The sequence below is a fragment of the Schistocerca gregaria genome, chromosome X (genome assembly GCF_023897955.1).
Source record: "Schistocerca gregaria isolate iqSchGreg1 chromosome X, iqSchGreg1.2, whole genome shotgun sequence".
Lineage (NCBI taxonomy): Eukaryota > Metazoa > Arthropoda > Insecta > Orthoptera > Acrididae > Schistocerca > Schistocerca gregaria.
Window position 1 is genome coordinate 343696821 of NC_064931.1, and position 24258 is coordinate 343721078.

The following is a 24258-nucleotide window of genomic DNA, read 5'->3' on the forward strand; positions in this document are numbered from 1 at the left end:
TACTTCAACACACTGACTATTTGATGAATTCCAAATTGAAGTCTTTCATAAAGCAAGCTGCGGTACACTATGTTGATACCAGATTGGAGCTACACAACTCAGCAAGAACTCTTCTACCATCAAAAAAACCAGCACAACTGCAGTTTGGTGGTCAATTTATACTCATGACCCATGGCACTGGTGGTGCCTCAGTCAGGGGGTGAGGCACTCGTGCAGCTAGTGGTTGTGCAGCACCAGTCACTGTTGCTGTTTGACGTCTGCAGAACTTCCAGTGTGAACCTCTGAAGCTGAAAGATTGCCCCCCCACCATTGTGTAAACTGGCACAATAGCCCAGAATTCTTTCAGGTAGAGGGGACTAAATTTGCAAGGTGTCCCCAGCCCCCAAATGTGAGTAAATTTTAATATTTAAATTTTACAGGAAGGCTGCCTTTTTGTCCTTCACCTTGCCACTGATACGACAAAGATCTCTCACTTCATATTGGAATAGATCAAATCATTAGCAGTAAAGCTGTCCAGCCAATCAAATAATGCCCCAGGAACAATAACTTGAGACTGAGGGCTTTCAGTGCCATGGCTGAAAAACGTCACACTCTTCTGTTCCAAGCCACCATGTAGAGCAGATGCTAAATGGCTTAGTTTCTTTACCTTGGCAATTTACTGTCTGCTTTGAGGTGGGTCTGTGGCTACTGAAGTTATCTCCTCTCGTCCCTCTGGAAACCCTCACCATGTAATCCCCACGAGCAAATAAACCGATACTGTTTCTGAACTTCAGTACCATAAGCCCCATGTGAGTGTACACACTAAACCAATTTGATCTAGTAGTGTATTACCCCTATTTGATTTTATATTGATAATCCTGTTCTAAGATCATAATTCATGTTCTTCCCACAATACAACTTAACATATTTTCAATGCATCTAACTTAGATCTATCCACTCTTATTTAGTCATTGAGGTGAATAAATATACAAATTTCACTTTCTCGTAAGAACTGAATGTACACGACTATACAGCTAAACACTGCTCGGCTTTATGAATGCAGTCTGACATAATACAGTACTGCATTGCAGTGTGAATATTCAGTGCCCACTATAAAGTATTGAGATGCTAGTATTTGCCAGATAATACATGGCTCTTTGAAATATAATACCTGCTTTTATTTGGGTGATTTCTTTATTATAGTCTATGACGGCAGCTCATGAATGATGTGGCAAAACACCAATGACAACCTGTAAGACTGGATAACTTAACATGCATCATTAGAGTGTGTAGCAAATTAATGATTAGAAAATTCCAATTTAACATTTTTATTTAACAATAGCTTCAACAGCTTCAACCACATGGCTACATTGACTGCCTTTGCATTGATTTAACAGGAAGATCTGAAAATCTCTTATGACAACTGCCATTTGTCAAACACCTTAATGACTACATAACAGATCACACCAACTAGAGAAAAATCATTTTTAGAATAAGTTTTGACACTGATCAATATTTTTGAAATGTTTATTTTAACCTTTCATTAAGTTTACTACATACAATATGCAGGTTAAAAATATAAATTAATTGTACAATACATTGTATTTGTAACTAAAACCCAGTGAGCACTTTAACAGTGTATAACAGTATCAAAGGTCACACACTAACAATGCTCTAAGACACAATGGTGTCAGATGCCAATGGTATTACTGAATTGCAACAGTGAAACCCAAACCTGAGAAATTTATTGTTTGTTGGGAAAAGTTGCTGCTTAAGTTAGTGTCTTAATGATTGCAAAAAAGCACCTCCGAAAAGTATTGCATCGAATTAACAGCTCTGGTTGTCTCTCTGCTGCACATGTAAGAAGTAACTCTCTGTGATGGTGATAGTTTACAAGCCACTAACAGCATTCGACATTAACTACATTTTACTAGTCTAATAGTTCTACATGTTCAAAGAAAGTGTAATATTTTTAATACAAATACTTACCTGTGTTGAGTATAGAGGGCTACCATTGTGTTCCATTGAGTCTTTCAGATATCTGTCCAATGTTTCCATAATGGGCATGTCCTGCTCCTCATCTGATTGCAATGGAGACACTGTGGCCTGGTGAATAAGGCAATATAAATGGGACCCGACTTTAAAAGTCAATCACAAGATACCAGGTGATTTTTAAATACTAAAAGAAACACACAGTGTACAACAGTTTAAGAAAGTTTGCTTTGACAGCATAGGGCTGCAATAGTATGATGCTTCACTATTCATAGAAGTAAGCAGCATGAAAAGTCTGTGTACAGGTAAATGGTCTTATTTTTATATATAAATTCATTTTCACTGTTACAGTTCATCATCCATCAATCTTAACAACTTCACAAAGGTCAGTCAAAATACATGTCATCAAGTAATGAAGTGTTCTTGTATTGATTGCTACTTAGGTCTTACACCAGTCTTCCTTTGTAAAAAGTTGTGTAGTACAAAACACAAGATGGAACATTTGGCCAGATGAAATAACTCAAGGTGGTTATTTGTTTCTTATTTTTCACAAGAAAAACACCATAAAATCAAGGTGAACTAGTTGTTATGACGCAAGAGACTGCCCCAAATATGACAATATTGTCAACTGGCAAAAATTTCCAATGAAAGAAAATTAAAGTGGAAGTTAAGTTGAAGTGGAAGGTAAGTTGAAGAGGTTCCCTATGCCCCAAAAAGGAAATGGGACACACTACAAAATAAGAGGTCCTAATGCTTTCAGACTAAGACATTATTGTTTTGTTGGTAGTGGAGAAAGTGCACGTCCATCACAGATGACTGACAGTCACTCACATAGTTTCGAACATGCTAAAGGTCTACACCATGTGTATACCGCACTTTCTTTTATCACAAATTAAACAATGATGAAACAAAACAGCAGCCAAAATATTGCAGGTTTTCCAGCATGTCCTCAACTCATTGATCTGTTAGCATGAAAACTGTTGCATGTATCATCATGTCCACAAGACCAAGTGAAACTGCAATAAATGGAGAAACACAGCATTGTCATTGTCAAAAACAACAGTGACATTTATCAAATGGTAATGCCATTGTAAGCATTTTCCTCATATTTCCATCATATGCTGATGGCATATTATCCCATTAACCCTAGCAGTATCACCACAAAAGGGCACGGTGAGGGTGGGGGGGGGGGGGGGGGGCGGCACGAAGGTGTTACTCTATACCCAGCTTCTGTAAATATTGTAACATAGTTTCATACTTTATTTTCAAAATTTATTGTTTCAAATGAATTCTATAATCTTTATGAAATTTTTCAGATAAAATAATCTAAATCTAAGTAAGTCTAAATGAGGTGGGCATGAAGTCTCTTTCCTTCTCCCTCTCATGATGAATCTTCGTTCGAATTGAGATAAATTATTGCTGGCATATCACCGAGTCCAATTCTGGGATGAATTCAGCTGTCACTGTGTATAAATGAACTACCATCTCACACTAATGAAACGGAAATAGTGCTTTTTGTTGATGATTCAAGTGTCAACCAAGCCCAGCAGAGCTGCAACGGAAGGAGAAATAAACACACTACCCAAAATCAGTACCATCTACTTCTGGGTAAATGATAAATTACTTTGATAGAACAGTTCACTCAATCCTGTACAAGAGAGATATGTTGGCCAGCCTGGATGTGGTTTCTTGCACTTTCCCCATCCGACTAGTGAATACTGGACTGGTATCAAAGTCTCATCTCAGTCACGAGATTTCCAGACGTCTAGGAAACGTTTGCACTCTTTCACATGGATGACACTGCAAGCAGATACTTGGGGTACACATATCACCCCCCAGGTGCAGGGGAAGGGGAGGGGGAGGGGGAGGGGGAGGGGGAGGGGGACGATGATGGGGAGGGGGACGGGGAGGGGGGAGGGGGACGATGACGGGGAGGGGGACGGGGAGGGGGGAGGGGGAGGGGGAGGGGGAGGGGGAGGGGGAGGGGGAGGGGGAGGGGGAGGGGGAGGGGGAGGGGGAGGGGGATGGCTAACAGGGTGGCAACAGGAACACTACCGAGTAACCCCTGGAATTAACCATATCAAATCGATAGTAACCATGGTGACACTGCACATATGCAGGACAAAGGCAAAGAAAAACGGAATTGAGAAAATTTCGGCAGTAGACTTTAAGATGAAGCCTGAATATATGAACAAACACACTATAGTGGATCTGAAATAGCCTTCCCCCAGTGGTCACTTCTATGTGGAAGAAGTGGTCAAAACCAAATACACTCCTGGAAATTGAAATAAGAACACCGTGAATTCATTGTCCCAGGAAGGGTCAGATACATCACATGATCACACTGACAGAACCACAGGCACATAGACACAGGCAACAGAGCATGCACAATGTCGGCACTAGTACAGTGTATATCCACCTTTCGCAGCAATGCAGGCTGCTATTCTCCCATGGAGACGATCGTAGAGATGCTGGATGTAGTCCTGTGGAACGGCTTGCCATGCCATTTCCACCTGGTGCCTCAGCTGGACCAGCGTTCGTGCTGGACGTGCAGACCACGTGAGACGACGCTTCATCCAGTCCCAAACATGCTCAATGGGGGACAGATCCGGAGATCTTGCTGGCCAGGGTAGTTGACTTACACCTTCTAGAGCACGTTGGGTGGCACGGGATACATGCGGACGTGCATTGTCCTGTTGGAACAGCAAGTTCCCTTGCTGGTCTAGGAATGGTAGAACGATGGGTTCGATGACAGTTTGGATGTACTGTGCACTATTCAGTGTCCTCTCGACGATCACCAGAGGTGTACGGCCAGTGTAGGAGATCGCTCCCCACACCATGATGCCGGGTGTTGGCCCTGTGTGCCTCGGTCGTATGCAGTCCTGATTGTGGCGCTCACCTGCACTGCACCAAACACTCATACGACCATCATTGGCACCAAGGCAGAAGCGACTCTCATCGCTGAAGACGACACGTCTCCATTCGTCCCTCCATTCACGCCTGTCTCGACACCACTGGAGGCGGGCTGCACGATGTTGGGGCGTGAGCGGAAGATGGGCTAACGGTGTGCGGACCGTAGCCCAGCTTCATGGAGACGGTTGTGAATGGTCCTCGCCGATACCCCCGGAGCAACAGTGTCCCTAATTTGCTGGGAAGTGGCGGTGCGGTCCCCTACGGCAATGCGTAGGATCCTACGGTCTTGGCGTGCATCCGTGCGTCGATGCGGTCCGGTCCCAGGTCGAGGGGCACGTGCACCTTCCGCCGACCACTGGCGACAACATCGATGTACTGTGGAGACCTCACGCCCCACGTGTTGAGCAATTTGGTGGTACGTCCACCCGGCCTCCCGCATGCCCACTATACGCCCTCGCTCAAAGTCCGTCAACTGCACATACGGTTCATGTCCACGCTGTCGCGGCATGCTACCAGTGTTAAAGACTGCGATGGAGCTCCGTATGCCACGGCAAACTGGCTGACACTGACGGCGGCGGTGCACAAATGCTGCACAGCTAGCGCCATTCGACGGCCAACACCGCGGTTCCTGGTGTGTCCGCTGTGCCGTGCGTGTGATCATTGCTTGTACAGCCCTCTCGCACTGTCCGGAGCAAGTATGGTGGGTCTGACACACCGGTGTCAATGTGTTCTTTTTTCCATTTCCAGGAGTGTATTTAAAAAACTATCACTTGCCAAGGAAAATGATCAACTGTAATGACTCCATAGTACCCCCAGCTTATAATGTGTATTTTTGTGTAGTAAATAGCTTAGTATCAGACATTCAGAGCATGAATTTGTTGCTTGCAAATATAACAACAGTTTTATCTGTCTGAACAGCATTTACTTTGCCATGTCTCCACAGTAAGTACTGAAGTGCTCTTTTATAATTCTTGGTCAACATTCTTAGGGGAATTAGTCATTTGTATCATTAGCAAACATCTGAAGGAAGAGCCTCTCTACAGACATTATGGAGAATAGCATGCACAATGACAATACTGTTATTGGAGTCTGCCAAATGTAGCTACTAACTGAAAACCTACCTCACATCTCCTCTTCTATTGCTGTCCCTATGTCTTTATTTATGAGTGTAAGTCAATTATTATCCACAAAGTAGTTATAAAATTCTATTGTGAACACATAGGAAACTTACAATAACATCATTTTTCAACAAAGTCTCCCTGCATTTCAATGCACTTGGCCCACTGTTCTACAAACTACCTGATGCTCTCGTAAAAGAAGTTTCTTGGTTGAGCTGCAAGCCAGGAATGCACCACTTCTTTTGTTGCTTTGTCCGAGGCAAATACACAGCTCCTTAATGCCTGTTTGAGTGGACCAAACTAGTGATAGTCAGAAGGGGTGGGGGGGGGGGGGGGGGGCGCAAGATCGGGTCTATATGGAGGATGATCCAGTACTTCAAATTTGAGTTTCTGGAATATATTAGCAGTGTGGGCAGCAGTATGTCAACAGGCATTGTCATGCAACAACACAACACCTTTTAACAGAAATCCTCAGCATTTGCTTCAAATTGAACACTTTAGCCTGGCAGTAAGCATCTCACTGTAATGTACACTGTTTATTGTTGTGCCCCTTTCCCCATAATGTTCCAGTGCTGGATGTTGTGTGTCCCGAAAAACTGCAACCATCAGTTTTCCTGCGGATGGTTGGGTCTAACTTTTTCTTGCATGGCAAATTTCGATGTTTCCATTCCATACTCTGCCGTTTACTCTCCAGCTCATAATGATGGATCCATGTTTCATCGCAAGTAATACTCCTGTCTTAGAAGTTGTCCCCTACATTACCATAATGATCCAAATGTTTTTTTGCAGATCTCCAAGCGTGTTTGTTTATGCAACTGTGTGAGTTGTTTTGACACCCATCTTGCAGAAACTTTATGAAACCAAGTCTATTGCGGATCATATCGTAGGCAGAACTGTGCTTAATTTGCACATGATGTGCAACTTCACCAATAGTTAATCGTCTAAGAAAATCATTTCAGGTGAACGCTCAATGGTTTCTTCATTTGTGGCAGTAAACGGTCGTCTGGCACCTTCATAGTGTGTAGCACTTACGCAACCATTTCAGAATTTTTGAATCCATTCGTAGACACTCCGTTGTGGTAAAACACCGTTCCCGTACTGTACTAAAAGTCTTTGATGAATTTCAGCCTGTGATATGCCTTCTGACCACAAAAAATGGATCACTGAACACTGCTCTTCTTTGGTGCAAACATGCAGTGAAGCAACCATGATTAACAGCACGGCAGTGATAATGAAATTAACCTAGCAGCTTGAAAATTGCAAAGATATAACAACAAATAAATGAAGCAATTGTCATCAATGTAAAATGACAGTACTTCCAAAATAAAGAAAAATGTAACTAAATTGCAGATAATAATTGACTTACCCTCATATTACGAACAACATTATGCTACCAGTGTATAGTGGGAAATCTTGTTGCAGTGTGAAACAAGCATTTCGCACAGTAGTTTATTCTGCAACATACACTTTTAGATGAATATCAGTCAACTTCCACAAAAATCTAAGTACAATAATGACTGCTCTTATAAAAGTGGCTGACAAACAAACAAGTTAGAGGTGAATTATTCGTTTTTTGAACCTCAGCAAAGCTTTAGACACTGTCTACTTGTTAAACTTAAAAGTCAAAGTTTTCCTTTAAGTGCTGAGCACTGATTCCACTCATACCTTACACCTCAGCCAACTGCGTGTAGTTGTCACAAGCTATTGTGTGTTGGTGCCTGTGCCGAAATAAGTTTTCCTTTATTTTTAACCTTCTATCACCCTGCGAATATCAACTACATCAACTACGGTGGGTTCCTCTAGTAAAAGGCAAGGTGTCTTACACGTGAGACCTAATTAACCCCCTCCCCCCCCCCCCCCTTATTTCAGGGAATCTCTTCCATCCTTAATGGCACCAAAATAACTTTTCCTTCATTTGTCAAGAGCACTGGGTTAATCTGGGTTAATTCTGGACCATCATTTAAACTGGACTGAACATACAACAGCAGATTTTACTCCATCACTTCATTCTGTACATAATGATACAGAAGTATTTCCTCTTGGGCATAAAAAGAAACTCTTTGAATCATTAACACTCCCAATACTTGATTATGATGATCCTATTTTCGAAAGTCTTTCATATGAGAGTTCACACTATCTGGAACTGTCAATAAATACTTCTGCACAATACATCTGTGATCCTCATTTCAAACATACCACTTCTGCCTACAAATAATTATCACAGCTACATGATGACAAGCAGAAATACTACCATCCTTTGTGTTTGATATATTGTCTTCTCAATCACTGCACTCCCTTTTATTTATCTTTAACTCTAACAGAAGTATCTTAACATTAAAGTAGAAGTATGCTTTCTTAATGTAGTAAAACTCTCTCTATACCACTAAGTAGCACAACAATCTTCTCAGAATCATTTTCTGTGTCAGGAACCTGACTTAACATTTATCCTCAAAATATCAGAGAAATTAAATTCCTTTTAGGTTTCAAAAGCCAACTAGTTGTCCACCTATCAAAAAAGCTAAATCTTCCATGTACTTGTTTGCAGTTCACTCCTGTCAACCAGTCCCTTCCCCCACAACTACTTGCTCCTCTTTCCATGCAGAGTTCCGTATTGAAGATATGATCTATAGCTGCTGTCACTGTTATTTGAGTGAAGTTTTCTCTCTCAATTCCCCACAGTTTCTGAGAACTCTAAATACAACTTCAAAAGTGCTAAACTTTTATCAGCATCATCATCATCATCAGGTACTGTTACCATTTGTGTTGGTATTTGTAATTGTTCTCATAACAATGTCTCAGGTATATACAATAACTGAACATGAAGTATACATAGAAATTAAAAATGTTTAATATTTTTGGTATGTCTGATGGAAGACTAGATACATAGATAAAATAACATAATTGTTAACAAAAATATTTCTCCAGCAGCTGAAGATTTATTTTTTTCCTGTATTATCCTCTCTCATGAAGTTAGCTTTGTTATGAAAATATTGTAGCATAGTGGACACACACATACCAGTGTTTCATAAATCAGTTATCCAAATATTTTCCTTACCTCAGGGTCCCTGTCCAGTTCCAAGGAACCAGGAGAGCAATTGTCTAAAAATGAGCGCTCACATGCTTCTTCCATGTCCCTTAAGAACTGTGCATCTTCTGCTGCACGTAAGTCTCTTTTTGGTTTGTCAACAGTCTCCTGGAGAAAAAAAAAACATTTTTTCAGTAACATTGAGATTGTTTTAATAGTCCACACAGACAGTTGAATATGGACTTGTGGAGTTTATACTTTGCACTCTGATAACTATATGCAACAAAATGTCCACAAATTGTTACTGGAACTATTTCACTCAGAAATTCATGAAAAACATCCTACATTTTCTTTCATAACAATGGTCTGTAGAGGTTATTTGCTTAAGTGAACATAGCCTTAGACATGAAAACATAAATTTATTGAACAAACTTACAGATTATGAAGTAGCAGCTAGCTTCTGTAGAGACAAGGGGTATGGTGGTTCATGTATTCTGGTTCATTCACCAGTAAAATACCAAAATAATCAAAATTTCAATAATTTAAATGAAGAACGCACACTTGAGAGTTGCTGCATAGAACTTAAGGACTATAACATGCTCATATTCAGCATATATCGTACCCCTGGTTACTCGATCTCGTGCAGTTTTCTTGTCAAACTTTAAAACTTACTATACCAACCCAAAGCTGAAAAGTTATGTAAAAAAATTGTTGTTTGTGCTGATTTTAATATAGATGTGAGAAAAAAATGACAAATTCGCCTTTAAGATGAATGACCTGATGTCCACACATGGTTTTATTCTAAATTTTGTAGAGATGACAAGGGTAACTGCTTCGTCAGCATCCTACATAGGTAACATTGCTAGTACCTTAAGCTACAGAGTAACAGAAAAAATGTATGGTAAAGCTTAGGGATCTCAGACCAAAGTGTTCTATTAGTGCCATTACCCTGTGATAGCCCAAAGCACACAAATAAGAAAATGAAAAATTTTAGACTAGAAAATATAGAAATGTTTGTCAATATAATCAGCCTCATCTCATGGCCATTTACTGCTACGTCCTCAGTAAACGAAAATTTCAATAACTTTCTAGAGGCCATCCTGATGGTGTTCAATGAATGTTTTCCTTTTGTAACTATAAAAACTGCCACACCTAAAGAAGAGTTCATGGATTACAAGGGGTATTCAGATTTCAAGCATGAGAAAAAGAAAACTTTATAGGGTCAATCGAGACCCTAAACTCCTAAACAATCGAGAACCTAAACTCCTAAACAATCGAGACCCTAAACTCCTAAATTATGTAAGGCAATATAAGAAAATCTTTGATAAAGTTGTCAGACGTGTCAAAAAATTGGCAAATAATAATTACATTTCAAATGCTAAAAATAAGGCTAAGCAGTATGGACCATTGTGAAGAAGGAAAGAGGTATCAAGAAAGGCAGACAATGGAAACTTGAACCCTGTTTCCAGTTTATGTACCCCCACTAAATTTAAATTCACCCATACATCCTATTATGAAGTAGCTGATATCATAAAGTCATTGAAGAATTTAAATTCTGTAGGCTGGGACGAAATTCCTACAAAAATAATAAAGGCAGTCACCCATAGTATTGCACATCCTCTGTCCCTTATAATGAATCAATCTTGCAAGGAAGGATTTTTTCTGGATAGACTGAAGTATGCTGAAATACGACCCATTTGCAAAAAAAGCAGACACAAAGAAGTGAGTAATTATCGACCTATCTCATTGTTATCAATATTTTCCAAAATATTTGAAAGAGCTGCATGTAACCAGATAGTTAACCATAATAATCTGCATAATATTATCCACAACAATCAGCATGGTTTCAAAAGAGGACACTGCAGTGTGTAAGCCATTAACAAACTTATTACAAAAATTAGTTATAGTCTAGATAAAAATATGAATGTATTGGGCATATTTTGTGAGCTAAGTAAAGCCTTTGACACAGTAGATCACAAACTACTACTTCACAAGCTACAAGCATATTGTGTTAGTGATAATTTGCTGAGATCTTACCTATTAAACAGGAAAAAAAGAAAAGTAATACAAGAAATTGGTAAGACATTCTTCTCAAGTTGGAAAAGCACAGAGCAAGATGTGCCACAAGGATCTATCCTTGGGCCAATATTATTCTCGTATTATATAAATGACTTGCTGACTAACATGAATTCAGACACTATTCTTTATGCGGATCACTCCACAGCAAAATTTAATTAATCATTTTCAGCAGTCTCTGGCTGAAATTGAGGCCTGGGTGAGAAATAATGGTCTGAATTTAATTCTAATAAAGACTCAAATCATTCACTTTATCACAAAACAAGCTGTACAGGATATACTAAAAATACCATATGAGAACAAGCACCTTGCCACCACAAACTGTACCAAATTTCTAGGTGTAATGCTGAACAATAATTTATCATGGACAGACCATGTAGATGCCATGTGTCACTGTCTAAGTAGTCTAATATTTGCAATGAATGTTACAAGCAGAATAACAGAAACAACAGTCCAAAAATTGTATATCATGCATATTTTGTATCTGTGATTAGATATGGTATAATTTTTTGGGGAGCAGAAAAATAAACTTACAGAATAGTCTTTAGCCTATAGAAAAAAAAAAATCATTAGAGCCATGGCAGGTGCAGAAAAAAAGATACTTGTGCAGACCTCTGTTCAAGGCCCTTGATCTTATAACTGTTCTTCGCCTCTATATCTATGAGACAATTAAATTTTCTAAACAAAACCCATAACTTTTTGAGGATAACCTGTTTAAGCATGATTATGACACAAGAAACAAATATCTGTTTAAGTTATCAACTCATACACTAAAATTGCTGGAGAAGACACCTTAATATAAAAGTATGAGGCTAGGAAATAAAGTCTGTGCAAAATTTAAAAATTATACACAAGAAGAATTTGTATATCATTTTTAAAAAATACCTAGCAAGTAAATATTCCAGAATGAGATTTTCACTCTGCAGTGGAGTGTGCGCTGATGTGAAACTTCCTGGCAGATTAAAACTGTGTGCCGGACCGAGACTCGAGCTCGGGACCTTTGCCTTTCGTGGCCAAGTGCTCTGCCTACTGAGCTACCCAAGCACGACTCACGCCCCATCCTCACAGCTTTACTTCTGCCAGCATCTAAAGCAGTGAGGATGGGGCATGGGTCATGTTTGGGTGGCTCAGTTGGCAGAGCACTTGCCCGCGAAAGGCAAAGGTCCCGAATTCGAGTAACGGTCCGGCACACAGTTTTAATCTGCCAGGAAGTTTCAAGTAAATATTATTACAGTGTAGAACAATTTATGACTGACTGTCACAAGAAGTGTGCCCGAGCTACATTTTATTGTCATGCTAAAACATAAATGCTTACCCTTAATTTTACTTTATTTACAAAATGATTATTTTAAATCATTTTCTGGTACTTAACCCATTACTGGCTATTGTCCCTTTTTCAAGATGCATATATTTTACTTATTTCTACATCAGCAATGGAGCTTTTAGCCTTTATTGTTGCACCTGTAGGTTCAACTAACTGCTATAATACCAGTAAATGCAAAATAAATAACTTTTTTCTAAGTACTTCACGTCAGGAAAATTATAAACTTGCCGATTTTTTGTTCTCGCACTTGGCAGCACTGTATGTCTGCTGGTAGTTCCTGCACGACAATGAGCTCTGATTTTGTTGTCTGGGCATGTTTGTTATGAACATATGGATGTCCGTGTAAGATTAAGTATACTTCAGATTTTTTCAAGTAGGTGCAATATCGATATATTTTATGGGTCCCAAAAATGGGACAATGGCATGTTACACTATCATTTATTGTTGATGTGCCATATTCTTGTATACACATATTATACAGGGAAGAATTGCATTTTACGTTTCTTTTACATCTGCTTTTTTTTCATATTCTATTCGAATTTTACGATTCCAACAGGATAAAAACAGGCCGCCTGGACTTACAATTGAAGAAATTCTAGCAGAACTAGAGAACGATCAAGATAGTGATGAAGATGATGATGTAGAATTGGCAATTATTCCATCCAATGCAGATGTAATAACAGATGAAGAAGACATTGATGAAAATGTAGTGATTAATGAGTCTGTTGGACAAGATGTACCTGGTACTTTAGAGCTCATAACCAGCAGATGAAGCTAATGCTCCAGTTGTACCTCCAGAAGCCAAAAGAAGGAAAACATTAGGAGATGGAGCAGAAAGTGGTACGTTATCTAAAAAAAAAAAAAAAAAAAAAAAAAAAAAAAAAAAAAAAAAAAAAATGTAAGTGGTAAATATGTCAACCAACATACACAAACACTAGTTAACCAGGGAAGAGCAATGAACATTATGTTGCTGAATGTCTAGCAAACAAGACAGTGTCTCAGGTGTTTGAGGATTTTTTTCTGAGAAACTAATGGAAACTATTATTGAACAAAGTGAAATCTATTCTTGCCAAAATAACAAAATAAATTTTCTGCTAACCAAAGAATTAACATCATTTATTGGCATACTACTTCTGAATGGTTATCATGAGCTTCCCCATGAGAATATGTACTGGGAATAGGCTCCTGATGTCTGTGTTCCTTTAGTCTTCAACTCCATATCAAGAAATAGGTTTTGGGAAATAAAGAGATTCATTCATCTCAATGACAACTCCAAAACAGACAGAAATGACAAGATGTACAAACTGAGGTTGTACTTTGAAATGCTGAAAAAGGAATTTGGTAAATTTGGCATATTTCATTCAGAACTCTCAATTGATGAAATAATGATATGTTATTGTGGCAAACATTCAGCTAAAATGTTTCTGAGGAGAAAGCCTATCAAATTCGGATATAAAATTTGTTGTCTTACAAGTTTCAATGGCTTTCTTTATAATTTTTCGCCATACTGTAGCAAGACTGACAACAAACAGGAGCCTTTAAGTGCAAGGGTAGTAAATGAACTAACCAGCATGATTCCAGAATCAGAGTATCCGAATTATAAGCTTTTCTTTGACAACTTTTTCACCTGTGTTGACACACTGATCACACTCGGAAAGAGTAAAATTAAAGCTATAGGAACAATAAGACAGATCCGAACTAATGCATGTCCTTTGACTGACTCAAAAAGAATGGCAAAAGAAAAGGAATGAGAATTCTATGACTACATGTTTGACAAAGAGAATGAAGTTCTGGTTGTGAAACGCAGTGACAACAAACCAGTATGTGTAGCGACAAATTACACTACTATTACTCCTCTGAGTTCTACTAAAAGATACTCACGAGCAAAGACAAAGGAAATATCTGTTACAATGCCACATCTTATTGAAGAATACAATGCCCATATGGGTGGCATAGATCTACTGGACAAGCAGATATCACTTTATAGGACGAGGATAAGGTCAAAGAAATGGTGGTGGCCATTATTCACACTTATGATCGATATCTGTGTAGTAAACACATGGCATGCATACCAAATTGCTAACTCTAATGAGAAGCTCTCACTTTTGGATGTCCAATGGAGAATAGTGATGCTTTACCAATCAAAGAAAACAGGATCAGTACCAAAATGCAGAGGGCCACAAGAAAGCAAATTGACATAAGGACACGTGAGCACAGATGTACGACTAGATCCAGGAAATCATTTCATTGTGCCAAGTACAACACAGAAGATAGGTACTTACTGCAAGGGGAGGAAAAAAAGAAATTGTGATAGGTGCAATGTTGGTGGACATGACAAGTATTTTACTTCATTTCATACTGAATAGACATTCAATAATATTAAAACATTATTTATTGTTTGTGTTGTTTCCTACAATATTATGCATGGAGAATAAGATTGTGAATTTGGATAGCGCATTTGACCAATGTCCCAGAAATGGGATGATCTGTTTTTTTTTGTTCTAATAAACTGAAAATTTTCAAAACAACTTTTTATTCAATTAATCACTTAATGTAATGTATTTATGTATAAATGTTTGCAAAAAAATGATCCAATAGAGTTTTGGCCAGTAATACCTAATAATTATTATGGATACTTACAATTAGAAAGTAGCTTTAATCTCATGAGTCACCTATGTCTCAATCATTTGATTGTATATGACATGTTATGGGACAAAGTTTCTATTCTATTCTATGCTATGCTGTTCATGCCCATGGATGAGATAACTTATCACAGATTACTGTAATAGAGAGAGAGAGAGAGAGAGAGAGAGAGAGAGAGAGAGAGAGAGAGAGAGAGAGAGTTGATTTTTGCCCATCTTACAGTCATATAATTAGTCATTCAATAAAGAACTAAATTTATTTTCATTATCCATCATATGTACTTTGCTGCACCAAATTAAATAAAACATGGCAAGAAATTTTAGGGTTTGCAAAGATAAAAACACGTTGCATAAACTTTGTGTCAGTAGTTTTAGCTTACAAAGTGCAGTAAATGACATGTAGATAAAATATCAAAATTTTATTTAAAAATGGCAACAGACTAATATCCCATTTCATTGTGAAGTTATTGGGTTTTATACCTTCCAAACAGTAACATAAACCACGTGGCCATAACAAACATAATATCTCAAACGATTCAAGATATGAAAACGTAAATCCTTTGTAAATGTTAGCACATATATTGTATTATAGATACTCTGAAATTCTTTGTTCACCACAATATGGAAGTAAGTTGTCTGCAGCAGTGCAAGGTCAGCGACTCAGGACACAGACAGACATCCATAGCACTGTAATAAAACCTAAGCAGCAAGCATATACACGTCAACAGCTCCTCAAGAATAGTGTAGTGGGTTGTGCAAACATGTCTACAGCAGCAAAAGGGTTAAGATTCTTGGATATTCAAATTTGTGCTGAAGATATGTTTCACAAATGCTCACAATAAACCAGAAGATTGAAAGAAAAGTAATTTCACCTGAAATGTCGGAGCAGTTTGAAGTCAACAGAGGTGCTTTTTGTCTGGATCATTACAGATAACAATAACTATGTGGATCAGTTTGAGCTGGAAAAAAATGATGGCACTGGTATGATGCTACCCATGATCACAAAAGAGAAGTGAAGGCAGCTAACAGTATGGAGTGACTGGGGGGGAAAACTCCAGCAAACAAGAGACAAAACGAGTGTTCATATTACAAAAAAAAAAAAAAGCAATTAGGACCATTCTAAGAAGAAAGACCTCTGAAACATGCAGAAACTGTTTCAAGAATTTAAATATCTTAACTTTTTCATCATTGTATATATACAAAACAATAATGAACATCACAAAAGGTAGTGAGGACTGGATTACAAATGCTAGTATACACACCAACAATACAAGAAGGAAGAATGAAGTACAGAGCATACCCCACCGACTGGCAATGCTAGAAAAAGGACCTCAGTACTCTGGTAGCAGACTACTAAGAAGTCTGCCTAAAAACCTGCAAGATAGTGTACTTCACAATGACTTTCCAAAGAAACTTAAAGACTATCTCATTAAAAAGAGTTTTACAGTGTTGCAGAATACTTATGCCATTAAATTTGTATATATTGTTATTCATTATCAATTATGTAAAAATGTAAGCTAAAGGTGTAGAAAAATAAGTGATAATGAATGTTAATACTTTGACATGTCCTATATTACATGTACATTTACTGTACATTTGATGTGGCATGCTCCTATAAAATTAATTGTTGGTAAAGTGGGTGCCAGGTTGAGGTTCACTGGGAGAGTCCTCAGAAACTGTAGTCCATCAACAAAGGAGGTGGCTTACAAAACACTAGTTCGATTTATACCTGAGTATTGCTCATCAGTGTGGGATCTGTACCAGGTCGGGTTGACAGAGGAGATAGAAAAGATCCAAAGAAGAGCAGCGCGTTTCATCACAGGTTTATTTGGTAAGCGTGATAGTGTTACGGAGATGTTTAGCAAACTCAAGTGGCAGACTCTGTAAGAGAGGCGCTCTGCATCGCGGTAGCTTGCTGTCCAGGTTTCGAGAGGGTGTGTTTTTGGATGAGGTATCTAATATATTGCTTTCCTCCGACTTATACCTCCCGAGGAGATCATGAATGTAACATTAGAGAGATTGTAGTGAACACGGAGGCTTTCCGTCAGTCGTTCTTCCCACAAACCATACGCGACTGGAACAGGAAAGGGAGGTAATGACAGTGGCACGTAAAGTGCCCTCTGCCTCACACCGTTGGGTGGCTTGTGGAGTATAAATGTATAATGTAGAAGAAAGTTGAAAACCTTAGTAGTAGAGTAGTATGCACATATTACTTGAGGTTGAAAGTTCAAACAATAAATGCAAATAAACAGTGGCAATTAGATGACTAAACAACTTAAGTAGTAAGGGTGTTTTACAGTTAAGGTATTATCAATGAGAGACACATTTTAGAGAAACACTAGATTGGGCTGCAAATAATGGCAGAGGGTATATTTTTTTATGAACCCAAGTGAACCCCCCACAGCACTTTCCAATGTAATTTAAGGAACTTACACAAAACTTTAATTTGGCTGGCTGGTGGTATGGACTCCACCACTGACTGAGTGCAGTGTATTACCTGCTAACTTAGCTAACATTGTTTCTAGTAACAAGAATGGGAACAAGAAGATGCTTCATATTTAACAGATGATTTTAATACCAACATTTAAGATCATGTTATAAAAATTGGGGAAGTTGCAAAGAAGGGATGGAAACAGTACACCAAACAAATGACATGAGGAAGTAACGAGAAAATAAAATCTCTCACATCCTTATTTTCATAGGAAATATGCTTGTGTGCTGTCATAATATTCTCAATAAAACACAAGTTGTGGTGGTCACAATTGGTACACATGATCAGTTCAAGCCAGATGGCAAATATTGAAATATATCATCGTCGGATTACTTTATGTAAAAGACTACCTATAGGTATTGATGAATGTCTGCATCTCTTGTTATATCACATTGTTAAATTTTGGTTTATAATGTTTGCTACAGATATCACCTATGTGCAAAAAAAATATTATACACGACAGAATAGCCATTCTGCGATTGGCTGAGACAGCTACTTAATATTTCATTAACAACAGAAAAGTTTCAAATGATAGTACCAAGTTTTATCTGCTATTCACTCAAAGGATTTCACTATGTTTGTCGTAATGTTCTAGTAGAAACATTTTTTACATAAGGCCTAGCATAGTTATTCAAGGAAAATATGTACACAGTTATACCAGTCTTCACACCGAGGAATAATGTTAACAAGATTATTTGCAATCTACAGTGTTTGATCACTAGTCCATTGTACATCTTACTGTGTGTTATATACTGATGTAACCAAAGTCATGGGATAGCAATATACACATATACAGGTAAAGTTAGTATTGCATACACAAGGTATAAAAGTGCATTGGCAGAGCTATCATCTGTACTTAGGTGATTCATGTCAAAAAGTTTCAGACGTGATTATGGCCACACAACAGGAATTGACAGACTGTGAATGCAGAATGGTGGTAGGAGCTAGACACATGGGACATTCCATTTCAGAAATCGTTAGGGACTTCAATACTCCAAGATCCACAGTGGCAAGAGTGTGCCGAGTATTAAATTTCAGTCATTACCTCTCACCATGGGAAGCACAGTGCCCAATGGCCTTCACCTAATGACGGTGCAGTGGTATTTGCATTGGGTGATCAGTGCTAACAGACAAGCAGCATTGTATGAAAAAGCAACAGAAATCGATGTGGGACATACAATGAATGTGTCCGTTAGAACGATGCAGTGAAACTTTGTGTTAATGAGCTATGGTGGCACATGACTGACACTTAGCTAACAGCATGACATCGCCTGCAGCACCTCTCCTGGGTTCATGACCATATCGGTAGGACCTTTGACAACTGGAAAACCATGGCCTCATTAGGTGAGTCTCCTGATTTCAGTTGGTAAAAGCTGATGGTAGGTGTGACACAGATACAAAGTTGTCAACAAGACACAGTGCAAGTTGGTCGTGGCTCCATGGTGTAGGCTGTATTTATGAAGAATGGAATGGACTGGACTGGTCATTGTCCCATTGAACCAATCATTGAATGGAAATGATTATGTTCAGTTACTTGGAGACCATTTGCAGCCATTCCTGGACTTCATGTTCCCAAACAATGATGTCATGTCACAGAGCCACATCTGTTCGCACTTGATTTCAAGAACATTGAAGACAAAGTTCATTGTTTGGCCACCATGAATTCCATCAAACATTTATGGGATAATCTAGAAGACAGTTCAGGCAGAAAATCCTGCTCTGGCAACACTTTCACAATTATGGATGGCTACAAGGGCAGTATCGCTCAATATTTCTGCAGGGGACTTCCAACAACTGAAGTGCATGCCATATTGAGTTGCTACACTATACCAAGAGAAATGAGGTCTGACACAATAATAGGAGGTCTCCCATAACTTTTGTCACCTTAGTGTATATTAACATTTTATGCAAGTCAGTAGGAAGTATCAGTCTTTTCAACAGTTGCTGTACACTGATCAGCCAGAACATTATGGCCATCTACCTAATACCTGATAAAATCCACCTTTGGCACAGATAACAGTTGTGATGTGTCAAGGCATAGAAGGAGTGAGGCCTTGGTTGGTCGCTAGCAGGTGCTGGCACCACATCTGCATGCACAAGTCACAAATTTCTGTAAATTATGGGAAGGGGAGCAATGAGCTCCGATGCCATGTTCAATCTTATCCCAGATGTTTTTGATTGAGTTCAGATCTGGTGAGTTGGTGGACCAGCACATCAACTGGAATGCACCACTGTGTTCCTCAAACCACTCCATCACACTCCTGGCCTTGTGACATTGTGCATGATCTTGCTGAAAAATGCCACTGCCATTGGGAAAAACTGGTCTGCAACCAGTGTACGACACTCCTTGGCCATGATGGTGCCTTGTGCGAGCTCCACTGGACCTGTTGATTGCCACGTGAATGTTCCCCAGGGCATAATGAGTCTGCCACCAGCTTGTTTCCAGTCTCCAGTACAGGTGTCAAGCAGCTGTGCCCCTGGAAGATGACAGATTCATGACCTCCCATTGGCATCAAGAACAAGGTTTTGGGATTCATCAGACCATGCAACAAACAGCCACTGCGCCAAGTCCAGTGCCGAGGTCACATGCTCATCACAGTTGTAATTGCTGATGTCATGGTGTTAACATTGGCACATGGATGGGTTGTTGGCTGCAGAGACCCATTGTTAGGAGTAGTTGGTGCACTGTGTGTTCACACACACTTTTACTCTGCACCGCATGAAAGTCTGATATTCATCCTACCGCAGTTCACCACCTGTCCTGTTTTATCATCCTGTAGAACCTACAACATCCAGCATATATAATGGGGAAGTGGCTGCCCAACCCCACATCATCTAGACACGATTTTGCCACATGTTGAAGGCACTCATCGCAACACTCCTGAAACACCCAACTAGTTGTGCAGTTTCTGAAACTGCTCACACCAAGCCTCCGGGCCATAAAAATCTGCCCTCTATCAAATTAAGATAGATCGTGTGCCTTCCTCATTCTACACATGTACAGGAAGTTCACTGGTATTACATGCACCATGCATGTGGTGGTTATTATGTTCTGGCTGATCAATGTAAGTAGTTATGTCTAATCTTGGAAAGAAGCACCAATGGGGGAATAATTTCTGAGAAAAATTATTTATGGTTAACAGATTATGTGTAAATCATACAGCTTGAAACACACAACATTCACAGATGACTCATACAGTGTTAGTAATTTTTGAGCAGCAGATAGCACAACAATTGGCAAGTGCTGAAACTTGAGCTCTCTGCCACATTATGCTAAAGGCAATGACATTACCGTATGTACAGTACTGTTAATGGATGTGAGAACATAACTATATATTACTCCAGCAGTTATACCTTGTTAAGAGGTAACTGAAAGACTTTCCCTCTTTTTAAAAAATCTGCATTCTGAGGAAAGAAGTTGATGAGATGGGCAATATGACATATGGCTTGGACAATAGTCTAAAGATTATCTCCGATTCTTAGTACGAGGTCTGATTAATTATCTTGCACTGTCTGTTCCTTCTCTGCTCATTCATTTTTGACGAGTGAGGTCGGGTTCAAGGGAATGTCAATTAATAACAATTTCACTATTTTCTTCATTCCACTCCTGGTGTGTGCACTGAAGGCTGGTTGTGATGTAACATTACTCTTGCAGAATATTCCTTCTTAACATTGTATCCAGTCACATAGTGTGACTAGGAAGAGCATACAGTGTCCTAGCCTCTGACACTGACAGACACCCTTCCTCTACAATAATAATTGCAATGGCAAACACATATAGATTTCTGATAAGACAAGGCTCATTATGACACAGCTGAACTCTAAACTAACTGGTGAAGGTCCTAATGACCTTTAGTCATGTTATGGTTCCATTGCACAGTTTACACCTGTTTGCTACTTTATTTTATTATTTTATTTTAACATAACTCCTAATAAGAAGCCTTCAGTGCATGACATGAAGTGGCATTAAAAAAATGTGGGCAAGGCAGTGCTTTAGAGGACTTTGGTTATTTGTGACCACCTGAGTGGAGCACACATGATTTTTCAGCGACAGGTGGCTAGCTTTAAGGCGACAACTGAGTAAAGTAGCTACTGCAACACAAACACATGATGAGTATTTCCACTGTTTAGTGGAAAACAGTTACTGAAACTGGCACTAAACTAAAGTATTTATTGATAAATATTTAAGTCGAGTCTGTGATGATAAAATACATATCTCAAGTAAACTATTTTGTTATTAACTACGCAAATGTGGTAGAGCATGCTTACAAATGCCCTGCACCCAATTACATGCCACCAATCTAGCACTGCCTGAATATTTTCAATGGAAGCTCATTGTCACTATATGTAATGAAAGTGTCCAAATTCAAATCCCAAATATTCAGTGATATCTTTACCATTAATAGTATCTGGCATGTATGATTTGCAATGTTAAATCCCTCTTTCAATGGTCCAGCAGAATACCACCTTCTGACAGGCAGCAACACAGAGACCGTCAGAGGCAATATAGGAACTAGCGGGTTGAGGTATGAGGACTGCCGTCTTAGCAGCAGCATCAGCAGCCTTGTTTCCTGGCAGACCAACATGACCAGGAACCCATAAACATCACACTGGCTCCACCAAGAGTGAGCAAGTGTCAGTTTTCCTGGACCTGCTGCACTAAGGGATGGGCAGTGTACAGCGCACACACACACACACACACACACACACACTCTCTTTGAAGGGCATTGAGTGAGTCTTAGCAGATGACACAATTGAAAATCCTGTGTGGCAGATGTACTCTGTGGCCTGATACAAGGCGAAGAGCTCAGCTGTAAATACAGAGCAGTGTGCCAGAAGCCAATATCTAAAGACACAGATGCCAATGACGAAGGCACACCCAACCCCACAGTCAGTAAGAGCCATCAGTGTAGACAAAAAACTACCAGAAAGTTGCGTGCGAAGGTCATGAAACTGAAGGCAATAGAGTGAGGCTGGAGTAGCGTCCTCAAAAAGCGAATGAAGGCTAAGTTTAACATGGACTACTTCATGAAGCCAAGGTGATGAAGGTTTCACATCCATCAGGAAAGTTGCAGGTTGTTAAGCTGCCATAGCAAGGGCTTACATTGAACTCCAGGAGGTAACAGAAGAAGGATGCGCCCTATACTGACGATCAAAGGAATCATCGAAGAATGAGGTCTAGAATACATAGAGGTAATGTTGGATGAGGATGGAAACTATCAGGCTGCGCCATATTAAAACTCGGCCAAATTTCCCAAGTGCTTTATTGTTTGCAGCTACAGTGCCCCGTTCCTCTCGGTTGGTGTCACCAGATCCTGCAATGCTGAGGACACCACTTCACTGCCTGCAAAACTGCTTGGCATGGAATGGCTGCCTCAGTGACCCATGCAACACCCTGCTGTGTGTCGGCCTTGTACAGCCACGGAGTTGTGACGTCAGGCTGTACCAGCAGTTGACTCAGCGATCTTCACCCCTACCGCCTCAGCACTGCTCGCAGGGTGGCCCGCTGCATGCTTCTACACCAGCGTGGCTAAGATCATGGCGACAACAAGCACCTGCGATCCGACATCCAAATCTGTGGCCCTCGCCTTGGGATGCCCCAGTTGTGTGTTGGGAGCCAACAAGACTGCCCACAGTAGCGAGCCGTGGTGTGGACCGCCACTGGCTGGCTGCGGACCCTGCGTTGGCCTCAGAGGGTAGAACTGGTGGCCCGCCATGAACTGGAATGCTGGCGCCCCATTTGTTGCTAGGTGTACCCGGTGGTTGACATACCCTGCCGTCCAGAAGAGCTGTCACACTTGAATGCCTTGTTAGTGAGCTGGCACCTATTTATACTCAGCTGTGTGGCTCTGTTTTGCTAACGTGCTGCTCTGAGTCACGTACTCTGAACACCTGGGTTGCACCAGTTTGCCACTTTTGCCTATAACTTGAACAAGGCAAACCGCTGAATTTACTCTTTTCAGCAGTTCTACAGCCTTGTGGCCTCCATTCTACTTCACAGCCGCTGGTAAGCGTAATTTATTGTCAACATGCCCATGCCTGGCTGTAACTTGTGTGCTCAGAAATATTGCACCGAATCTAACTTTCCTATCTTAAACGGTGGTGCTGCTACAGATGGGTCGCCACGCATGACAAACAGTATGCAAACCTGCTGAGTAGAAAGTCATGGCAGTAGGACAGTGGTAGTTCAGCAGCTTCAGCATACAAACTCTCAACCGGGCTTGTGTAAAAGGTGCCAGTGGCCAAACGGATGCCACAATGGTGAATAGTGTTGAGACAGCATAATATGGGTGGATGTGCACACACATAAAGCATCCATAGTCAAGTTTCAAATGGACAAGGGACCAGTACAAACAGAGGGTGGTTCGATTGGTACCACAGGAAGTACCATTGAGGACACGAAGGACATTGAGGAAACTTTTACAGCAGGCTGCCAGGTAAGGCACATTGGAGGACCCAAGGGAGTTTGCTATCGAGCATGAGCTCCTGGAACTTCACAGTTTCAATGAACGGAAGTGCAACAGGCCCAAGATGTAAAGATGATGGGAGAAACCATTTGCACCACCAGAAATTCAGACAGACAGTTTTGTCAATGGTAAAACGAAAGCCATTATTGATGCTCCACAAGTGAAAACAATCAAGACATCACTGAAGACGGTGCTCAGTGAGACAAGTCCGTGTAGAACCAGAATAGACGA

The 24258-nt window shown here is 39.9% G+C and overlaps 1 protein-coding gene across 1 annotated transcript in view; it reads right to left on the reverse strand.

The window, feature by feature from the left end:
• Positions 1–24258, reverse strand: part of LOC126298271 (uncharacterized) — a 325333-nt gene that overhangs the window by 98433 nt on the left and 202642 nt on the right. The window contains exons 8-9 of the mRNA XM_049989571.1: positions 9058–9195; positions 1969–2085 (exon numbers count right to left, since the gene is read on the reverse strand). Coding sequence (XP_049845528.1) covers positions 1969–2085; positions 9058–9195 — 255 coding nt within the window. The remainder of the gene's footprint in view (positions 1–1968; positions 2086–9057; positions 9196–24258) is intronic.